This window comes from Trachypithecus francoisi, unplaced genomic scaffold (genome assembly GCF_009764315.1).
Source record: "Trachypithecus francoisi isolate TF-2019V2 unplaced genomic scaffold, Tfra_2.0 Lachesis_group0, whole genome shotgun sequence".
Classification (NCBI taxonomy): Eukaryota; Metazoa; Chordata; class Mammalia; order Primates; family Cercopithecidae; genus Trachypithecus; species Trachypithecus francoisi.
In genome coordinates this window covers 143,841,250-143,852,129 of record NW_022681453.1, presented here as the reverse complement: position 1 = coordinate 143,852,129, position 10,880 = coordinate 143,841,250, and the positions used below count along the sequence as shown (strand labels likewise).

Genomic DNA, 10,880 nt, shown 5'->3' with positions numbered 1-10,880 from the left:
TTTGGTTGGAATAAATTTATTTCATCTGTCTGTAAACAAGGTGTTTAATAGTTATGGCATTTTTTTAAATGCATATTAAATCAGATGAGTTAGACTGTATCCCAGATGTAACAAAGTGCAGGGAAAGAAATGGACAAATCAGCAACAAGATTTGTTTTTAAATCTGTACATTATCCACAAGGCCCAAACAATAGAAGCAAATACTAGAATGTCCCTAAAGTAGTGCCATTCGAAAGAAACCCTTAATAGGTCGGTTAAAATCCATCTCACAATAGCAACAGTTCATTTTAACAATAGTATGGCACAGAATACATATGAAAAAAATTCATCACAAGACAGCCAAGTCCACAATAATGCAACTTCATATAAAAACTCAAGCTGCAAATAAAAATTGGTCCTATGAAGAACAAACTGGACACACTCCAGATGGTTATGTTGGGATACCTAATGTCCATAATGGCAGCCTTTTACAATTTTACTAAAGAGTAGAGCTGGTGTGCAAAGAAAAAGACAGGAATAAAAATCTGAGCTATTGCAATGATGGAATGTCCCTGGGGAGTCAATCAGTATGGTTACTGTAAGGTCATGGGAGGAAGTGCTTTTTGCTCTTGTTTTGCCATTGCACTCTTCATATGTCCTGTAGACACTATGAATAAAGGTTTGTCTCAAGTGCAACAACAATACTAAAAGCAAACTACTGCAGCTCTCAATAGCTCATCAACAAAAGGGATATTAATTAGTTAAAAAAAACAGGCACTGCATAAAAAAAGATGGAAGCAAACCAAATGCCTATGTGCGAAGGGAGGTGGGGTAGGAAAAAGAGAAGAGTGAAGGAAAGATGCATGCACTTTTTCCTCCCAACCATGCGCTACAAAAGGAAGACTAAATGAGCCAAGTAAATGCTCAAAGTGCTGAAAAGACATTGATCAGAGATTGTACAACCGGCACCTTGCTTAATATTAACTTATTTTAGTAATCAATATCCCATTAATTGCTAAGACAAAGTGATGCCCAACTTGGCATGCCCCCTCCCCCCAATTTCAAGGTATCATGCAAATCATTATTGTGCTGCAATTATGTTGCCAGATAAGGGTTGGTTACATACAGTGGTTAACATACAAATGATCCATTGGGCAAACAGGAATCATGACATTAGAAAATAGGTAAAGAAAAATTAGCTACCATCTATAGTTTGGTAGCATTGTGACCATAATTAGGGTTGTTGATGAAGACAGTTGCTAGGTAGATGGGGAGAGGCTGCTTACACATCAGACCTCCTCAGGTATAAAGCGAGTTCATATGCTTTCTTGTTAAGTGTGCCTCCGTGGACACCTTCCTTTCCCATGACTATAACCAATGCTGGAGTACACAAGGAAACAAAACAAAAGTGAACAAAATTATTTGGGGGGGGAGGGCAGAAAGAAAGACACCTTTCCCCACCAACAGAGGGATACAAAGGAGACACAGGTTCATACCCCATCACCCTGCATTGCTAATAAAATTTCCAGAATTAAGACTTAAGCTTACAGCTAGGAAAGTTTAAGAGCAATTTTCCCCTAATACTTAACAGTCTGCCTAGCAGCTAGAACCCAGAGTCTCTCAAGTATTTTGCCATTGAGTATGCCTTCTTATTCAATCCGCCTCCATGGACCCCTTCTTTTCCCATTACAAAGACCAAGACTGAAAGAGAAAGAAGAAAAGTGTTTCAAAAGAAGTGTTAATCAAGAAAGTCACATAAGTTTTAGCAGACAGAACCCCGATTAATAAGTTAACATTAAGTTAGTTTTCCATGAACTGCCAAGCACTGAAATCAAGTAGGTTTCCAAAAAGAACTTTCAAACTAGTAATATACTAAACAGAAAATAGTAAACTTGAATGCATCTTGGAAGCCCAATCAATGCAAGTAAAAGTTCTATACAACTATCTTTACACTACAGGGAAAAAAAAAAAGTGATCATTTGTCTTCTATTTTAGGGCAAAAAAATTCTGGCTTATGTCAAGTACATGTTATTCCTTGCCCCAAACATATAAACTTAATAAACTTAGGGAGTTTTTTACTTACAAACTCTCCCCAAATTTTAACATGCTTGACAAGTTTAAACTATTACGTTTTACCAGTGAGGCTAAATGTATCTATTATTTCCAAAGGAAAATGAAGATCAAATTTTAAGTAGCATCCTCAGTATCATTCAGAAAAGGCCAAATTAAATTATTTAAGGTGTTTGCTTACTGATAACTTCACTGTACTAGCCTTGTTTTTAATTGCGTCTAAAAAAATAGGTTTACGATTTCTAATCGCTCTTGTATGATGCAATTCAAAGGTCTATAACCCAAAATATATGTGTATATCAAATTTTATATGCACTACCACTAGATGTCAGTAGTGCTGTAGAGTATAAAATATTCTGGTTTTTTGTCTTGTGCTTGACGCTTCTTTTTAGCATATAGCGCAGCTAAGGTTTAAAGAGATTTGTCACTATTTCAAAGTCATCTAATTTTCTTATAAATACTTATAAACATCAACTCACACCAGAATTACGAGTAACTTTTAGGATAATCACAGGGAGCTGGTAGAGCCACAGCATTAAATTACAACTCAGGGCAGCTTCAAGTGCCCTCACATGGTAGAGCTGTTATTAAAATTAGATGTGCCAAGTCAGCTATGTGAAGCTACAGAAGCACTCTATATTTACAAAATATTCCTATGCGTTAACCCATTTAAATGTATTTGTAAATCAATCAGATGTCATAATATACCTCAATTTCAAAAGTTTATTTTGAAAAAGTAGGGAGACTTAGTACAATTAAGAGTTTCTATAATGCTGACAACAGTCTGGAGACACCTGAATTTTTGGACCAAGTATACAAATGAAATGTAATTTCCTACTTTTCAAATCTAAGTCTCAGACACACAATTTTTGAAACTATTTCAGTGAATGGACAACTTACTCCAAAATCCTCATCTAATTATCTTTTCCCCAGCAAAGTTCCTAACTGAAAAATGAACTGATGTTAATTTTTACTTCTTTATGCTGAGTAGTGAAATGGTTAAGAATACAAGCAAGAAAAAAAAGAAAAGAGATCCAAAGGTCAAACACAAACTGCAAAGTACTAAAATAACCAAGTGATTCCAACAATTTAACAATCTGAACCACCACAGGATTGTCATTTGACATGCCAAGCAGTTTAAGAGACTTTTAAGTTTAATAAAGCTGAAAGTGAGTTGATACGAATATTCTACCTTAGAACAAAATCAGGATCTAAGAGGGCAGGTTGTAGATGCTGTAGAGTAGGTAAAACTAAAGCAGTGCTTCTCCATAGTGCTGGGCAGTTCACAAAAACCACCTTAATAGCCATTATGGACTATTATTCAAAATGTTAAAAGAAACTGCTTAATAAGTCGTAATGTGGCATGCAACTTTTAACCAAAAGAATGCCTTACTTACCTCTACCAGCTCTGCCGACAGCAACATTGTATGTTGGCTCCCCACCTTGACTCTTTGTCCGGATGTCCATTGTGCAGTCACCATCGACGTATAGACTATCTCTGATCACTGAGCATTTCTTCGCGCCAAGAGTCAAACCGTTGGTAAAGAAACCTTCCCGGTCTTTTCCTACAATCATATCTATTTCTATTGGCTGCCCCCCACCAGAAAGAAAAAAAAAATGAAGTTGTAGTTAATTCCTTTTAGGGCTTGATGTTAACAGGAAAGGCTGTGTGCTATGCCAGACAGCCACATTTCACTAACGTAAAACCAAGATTCAGCCTTTTCTTAATAATTACTTAATCCTATATAATCACATCTTTTACATCAGTTGATTTGATTTCAGTTAACGGTGTCGTCTCTTAACCAAGACCAGTCTACACAAAGAAACTCTAAATAGTTGATAGTTGACACTAGACAAAGTGCAAACTTAAAGAGTTATTTATAAACTGTATTAAGTCAGCTGGTGCCTGAAAGTGTTCACGTAATGGTAAAAATGCAGCTATCAACTCTTTGAACACAGCTGGTCTATCATATTCAGTCCCATTACAGTAAATCATGTTTCATCACATTTCAAGTTGCTTCAAAGTCTCCCAAAATAAAGCCTGTTCTTTGATTTGTTCACTTCTCTGCTTGGAATAACTAGAAATATACCTGATGATATGGACTTCAATCCCTGGACATCAGTGCTTTTCCAAATTCATATTTCCCTCCTATTTTTCTAGCCACGACTCCTGTTTCTTTCCAACTTCCCTTCCCCTCCCATCTCAGTAATCAGTTTTCTTTCTGGGCAAACGCAAAGTGGATTCTGTCTACAGCACTGCGGTAGGCAATAGTAAAACAGAGAAAATGGAGGGAGATTGGGAAAGAAACTGAGGTAGCCACCAGAACCGGAAAGGAGAAAACGTGCATTCTAACATTCCATGAATAAGAAGGAAGGCGTCGCCCCCATCAGAACTGCAGAGTCATAGCAGGCCCCAGCCATTTCCAAGCACACTCCCGCAATCTTCCTAGTCAGACAGCGGGAACTCACACACAAAGACAAGAGGACTGCAGGAAAAAAGTTGATGACCAGATGCCAATTCCCCGCAAGAACTGTAGTCCACTGCGGGTATACGAGACCTTAAAGTACTAGCATCAAGGACTGAGTTCTAAAGTTAGACTTTAAACCACGTTAAGTGGTTAAAAGAATAATTAGCATCCGTAATAAGGAACCTGAATTTTGGTGTTTAATGGGAAGGGAGCGTGGTGCTAAGAAATTAAAGGAATGGTCTCGTATTTAACACAATTATCATGATTTTAGAAACAGCCTTGGGCAGAAAGAAACAGGCAAAACAATTAGCTGGAGGCTTAGTGGCAAATATTCCCCAAACATACTGCCACCAACTCAAAACCATCAAGTCTCAAGAAAATCAAGCAATGTGAAGCATAAAACTGCATTAGTTCCTTTACTGCCACCACTAAAGAGGGAGGGACTTGGAGAAGTGAAGTGTGCTGCTGGTCTTCGCAGATAATTGAAAGCCCCCGAAAAGCACCCCTTTTTTTGAGCTATGTTGCGTAACTGGGGATAACCGTATATCGATGAATCTCCATATGAGAAGGAGAGAAATCAATGGCAGTTCGCCATCTTGGAGAATTAAAAAAAAAAAAAAAAACAACCTATAGAGCTACAGCTGAAGTCGAGATTCACGAATCCACCTACGCGGTCGGCGTACATCTCTCGCAAGCCCCAGAGGCCTGGACATCGGCAAACCTACGCAAAGTCGCTTCGAGAATCCCGGGGGCCGGGTCGGGGCCGCCGCCTCCCACAGCCGGAGGCGCGGGCGGCTCGCTGTCCGCGGAGCAAGAGGCGGCCAGGAAGCCTGGGGACCTCTACCCGGGACCCGCGCTCCCCGGCCCGGATCCCCGACCCCCGCTTCCACCCCAGGACGTGCATAGCAAACCTCAGGGCTTCAAGAGAACCTAGGGGAACCGCACTAGGAGGAAAAAAGGAACCCCTCCCCTTGCCCTGGCCGGTGCGTGCCCCCTCCCCCAACCCGGGCACCTGGACCCACGCTGGGAACGCCGGGGGCGCCCGGCGAGGGCCAGCGAGGAGTCCGGCCGCCGCCCCCGCTTGTCAGCGCAGCCCCGGGTGAGGGGGCGTCCCCGGGCCTCGGCCTCCCAGCCCGCCCGGCAGCCGCATCCTCGGCGCCCGCTGCCTAGCACACCTGCGGGCTCGGCCCTTGGTGTTCCGGCCCCGCGCTGCGGCGCCCCCACGGCCCGCCGACCCCACTCCGGTGCAGGGACCAGGGTCCCGGCCGCCACTGGTCCTCACCGTAATGCTCTGAAAGACGCCCCCGGCCGTGGCTGCCCAGACGTATTTGGCGTCGCAGTAGCCGACAATGGCGGCCTCCTGGCAGCAGCCATCGCACATCAGGTTATCCACGTAGCTCTGCCAACCGGCCATCTTCGAGCCCTTCGCACTGCAGCGCGGACGGCGAGGAGCAGCAGGCGCGGCGGCGGCGGTAGCGGGCGGCGGCGGCGGCGCGGGGGAAGGCGGGGCGGGGGCGGGGAGGAGGCGGCTCTGCGCAGGCACCGACCGCCCCCCTCCCCGAGGAGCTGCGGAGGGAGGACGCGGGTTCAGCGATGAGGGACGAACCTCTGAGCGCGCCCGGCCACCCGGCCGCCCGCAGCCGCGGGGCTGACTAACCAGCGGCGGGAGGCTGCAGAGCGGCTGTGCCGGTGGTGGCGGCGGCTGCTCCTTACCGCAGCGCCCTCCGTTCTCCGCGGATACGGCGGGGCATGCGCGCGCGCGTGCGTGCGATCCTTCCGCGGCGCCCTGGCACGGAGGGTCCCGGGAAGGGCGGGGGGAGACTGAGGCGGGGGCGCGGAGGGATACCGCCCCGGGACAATCACGGCCGCCACGTGCGGCAGGCGTCGGGCGGGCGCGGTGGCGTTGCGGCGGATGGCCGATCTGCGGACCCCGGGCCGGCGGAGAGGGTGGCCCTGTCGCTCTCGGCACCCTAGGAACAGCAGCCGCAGGGACGCCTTGGAGCTCCGCGGCCGGTCCGCGATGTGCTTTTCTTCTGTGTCCGCTGCCCGGGATGCGGAATCTTGAGCCTTAGTGTCGGGTTGCAGAGTTGCCCTGGTGACGGGATGCGGAGCGTTTCCTCTTCTTTGTGGTGGGGGCGGCTGGTGGCAGGGTCGCCCAAGCTAATCTCCGAGCCCCTAAGGGCACCCTCTTTCTTGGACCCCTTTTGCGTCTCGCCCATAAAGGCAGACTCGCGGGCGCGCGCCGGCAACCTGAAATCAGAGCAGGCGTCCGTGGCGCTCAGGCACCTTGCTGAACTTCGCCGATCTTTCATTGTTGCTTCATTTGGGTACCAAGGGCCTCTCATTCTGTGGATTCTGTGCCTGGAAGAGCCCCCTTAGTGTTGCTAATCACATGTGTGCTTAAATGGCTTGTAAATTCCGAACAAAATAAATAGCGACCTGTGTTACACTGTTTCTTGGTAACTGGGAAAGTTACTGTGGCTCGAAGTATACGCAGAAAATACAAAGATTAAAAACTAGGGACGAGTTCACTGAGTGAACACCATAACATTTCCGCTCTGCAGGGTAAAATAATTTCGGGACCCAGGTCTGGGCAAGATTTGCATTAACAAGGTAAACGGTGGGTGGAGTGCCTGAGAAGCTATTCGTATCGTCTTTGGTAGCCTCTGGGCACTAGGACTAGACATGGAATTAGGGGTCCCCCAACAAGGACTTCAATTTTAGGTTAATAGAAACCATCTGCCACTTAGGAAAAGCAAGCACCAAAATGTAGATACGTTGATGTTCACCCTTAAAGTTATCGTGTAAGGTCATGATTTGTAGGAGGATTAAGGAATGTATCTCTGGAAAGGGCAAGAACGTTGCTTTTAAAAGTCTAATTGGTTCTGAAGTTTGATGTTTTTTCTGCTGATTCCTTTAAAATGTTCGGCTACTAGAGAGAAAACAGTAAAAGAACACCCAAGTCGGAGACCCATCAGACTGAGAATATGTATTTTCTCATGTTCTAAAGATACAGAATACCTGTGTGGTGTAAAATGTGAGCCAAAAATTGTTTCATTTTTCTAAGTGTGCCTCCCACCTGATTTAATTACACTTAATTGTTCTTGTTTATAACTGCCTTTTATGGTGATGTTGATCATTTTAGTCCTTCGATCATAGCACTGTATCATCTTAAAAGTTAATAATAGATTACTTGTAACACTGGCTCACTATGTGAGAATTCATAAAGCTGTATGTACATTTATTATTGTACTCTTCATTGTATGTATAATTCAATAAATTGAAACAGTAAACAAAAAGGTAATGATAGAAAAAGTAAAGTGATGATAACTTGAAGTATGTTGAATTTTTATTAATTTACTCTGAAGGTTTTAAAGTATAATTTCTAGACGTTATTATCTTATTATTATAGCCTAGAGTTGGAAATAACTACATTCTTTTCCTATTCTTTTATCGTTGGCTTTAAACAGTGAAAGAATTGGACCAACAATATTTTCGAATGCAAATCTCAAAAGATTCTAAAACAATTCTTGGGTAAAATATTCACAAAATTTAGAATTCCTGTCATTTTTCTATATTTTTCAAAATATAATTCATTTTAAATTACTGCTTACTTTTCCAACATGATATTTTTCTAGAATTGCAAACAGTAAAATTTAAACAACTGAAAAAAAATTCTGTATAATAGATTAAATTTTACAGTTTCAGTTTTTAGGTTATATATTCAAAGAGAGTCCATTTGCTGTCTCTGTTTTCAATACTGTGATAAAGTAACCTGTGCTTTTTTGTTGGTTGGTTTGTTTTCTGAGATGAGACTCTGTCGCCAGGGCTGGAGTGCAGTGGCCTGATCTCGGCTCACTGCAACCTCCGCCTCCTGGGTTTAAGCGATTCTCCTGCCTCAGCCTCCGAGTAGCTGGGATTACAGATGCTCGCCACTACGCCCAGCTAATTTTTTGCATTTTTGGTAGAGATGGGGGTTTCACCATGTTGGCCAGGCTGGTCTCGAACTCCTGACCTCGTGATTCGCCTGCCTTGGTCTCCTAAAGTGCTGGGATTACAGGCATGAGCCACCATGCCCTGCCACCTGTGCTTGTTTTCTTTAGAGCCAGCTTCCTTGAATGCTGCTTTATTTTCCATTTGCATCTTTCTCTACTTTTCTGAGAGTAACTAATGCCTAGGATAATTGTAATATCTGAGCAGAAGTCTAGAAAAGTTGTTGCTATGTTGTTGATACAAATATCCAGAATAATGTAGCCATTAACAATCAGTAGCATATTCAAGTTTGGAGTGCATTATTATGCATTCTTTCCAGAAGTATTTTATTCTTATTGAGTAAAGCAGAAACTGTGTAGTAAACCACATTCTTTAATGTGTAAGTCCAGTGGTGTCTGAACCACTTGAGTCCATGTAAAAGTCATTTAAAATTTTAGCAAAACTCAAACAAGAAATTATCTTTAAAATGTACACAACCTGATAATCACTGGGGACAGGATCTAAAACTATAGACTGTAATTACCCCCAAATTTAGTAAAACTATAATTAACCCTCTGTTATCTAAAAATTTCACCTGCATATTTCATTTCTGAAAAAAAGTATATTAATTATAAAAGCAATATCACAGCAATAAAGTTTAGAAAATGGAGAAAAATCCTTAATCCCACAAGCTAATACAAATATCTTTTGAATGTATTCACTCTTTTATTTATGATTTTTACAGTAAAGAAAAAGGAGGACTTAAAATTCCGCATTTGGCCATTTTACCCTGAAATTCTATGAATTTTTGCTTTTTATATTTTGAGGCTATTAGGAAAATGGAAATTTAAATTGTTATATTTTTCCTTTCTGATGAATTTATTCTTTGTTATTTAGTAGTTACCCTCTTTATCACCAATACTGCTTTTTGTCTTAAAATTTTTGTCAAATATTAAACATCCCAGCTCTCTTTTCATTGGTGTTTACCTTATATAACTTTTCTCTCCCCCACCTTTCTTTCAACCGTTCTCTGTCCTTTTTATTTGTGTCTCATAAACTTCACACAGGTGGATTTTGTTTTTTTATCCAATATGGCAGTATAACCTTTAATTGGCAAGTTCATTCCATTTACATTCATTGTAATTATTGACATATATGTGGACTTGTTTGAACTAATTTTATTAGTCTCATTTTTTTTCTCTGCTTTTTTCTTCCTTGCCTTTGAAAAATACGTGGGGCATGTGTGTCTTATTCTTCCATATTTTTTTCAGATTTATGCTAACAATTTCTATTCTCTTAGTGTTACCCTTACATTTTTGCCTTGCGTATTTAATACAATAAAGTTTTAAGTTAAATATCTTAAACACTACCCCTAGACAACCCAAAAACCTTAGAATGTTTTAAATCTGGACACCTCTCTCCAGACTATCTTACACAGATGTTTATTTATGTATGTGTGTATATATATATATACTTACATGTTTGTATTTTACTATTCCTTTTTATATCTCAGATCATTCTATGATCATTTTTCTTTATTTCTAAAGTACATCTTTTAGAAGTTCCTTTAATAGAGGTCTCTTGGTGAGAAACTGTTTATCTGAAAATGTATTTATATCACTTTCATCCTCTAACAATGGGTTTGATCTACAATGCAAAATGGACACTTGGAAGATGTTACTCGATTTCATTTTGGTTTTTGTCATTGCTGTTGCATCATATGGATGATTTGTCTCTTTTCCTCTGGCTAGTTTGGAACTTTTTGTGTTTGCTCTTCTACAGTTTCACTCTGATGTGTCTACTTTTGGGTTTATTTTATTCTACTTAGGAAAAGAGATTTATATCACTTCTGTAAAATTCTCAGTCACTGTCTCTTCAATTAATTCCTTTTTCTCAGTTCTCTTTACTGTCTTAGAGTTCAGAATTCATATGTTTCTGTTTCCTCTTCTGTTCTCCGTATCTCTTAGCTTCTTTCATCTTTTTCATCTTCTTATTACTCTCTGTGCTCTATTCTGGGTAATTTCCTCAGCTATGTATTCCAGATCACTGTTCAAGTATGTTTCATCTGTTGTTAAACCCCATACATTGAGACTTTTTTAATTTTTAAAAGTCTATTTTTCATTTTAGAAGTTCCATTTTATTGTTATGCATATCTTCCCAGTTATTCCTGATACTCTGGTATTTCTTCCCCATCTTTGTGGTTCCATGCTTCATTTCTTTGAACGTTTTTTACCTACTTATTCTGTACTCTGTATCTCAGTACTCAGTATTAAATGAGGCTTTTAAAATTTTTGTTTTTGCCCAATGAAACCATTCCAATATATAAACAAGTTGTGTGTTGTTTTTAATCTGTCTCACCCATAGTGGCTTGCCTCCTTGTATGCTTGGTGA

General features: G+C 41.4%; 1 protein-coding gene across 2 annotated transcripts; it reads right to left on the bottom strand.

The window, feature by feature from the left end:
- Positions 1-7,022, bottom strand: PFN2 (profilin 2). Of its 2 annotated transcripts, none has more exons than XM_033212330.1 (3): positions 5,800-7,022; positions 3,447-3,639; positions 1-1,680 (listed from the first exon to the last, which is right to left on the bottom strand). In XM_033212330.1, exons 1-3 carry the CDS (start codon positions 5,929-5,931, stop codon positions 1,583-1,585), a joined length of 423 nt encoding a protein of 140 aa, XP_033068221.1. In that variant the 5' UTR covers positions 5,932-7,022; the 3' UTR covers positions 1-1,582. The 2 variants fall into 2 exon arrangements, with proteins under 2 accessions (XP_033068221.1, XP_033068220.1); XM_033212329.1 differs by having other exon boundaries at positions 1-1,359; positions 5,800-6,576.
- Positions 7,023-10,880: the final 3,858 nt, after the last annotated feature.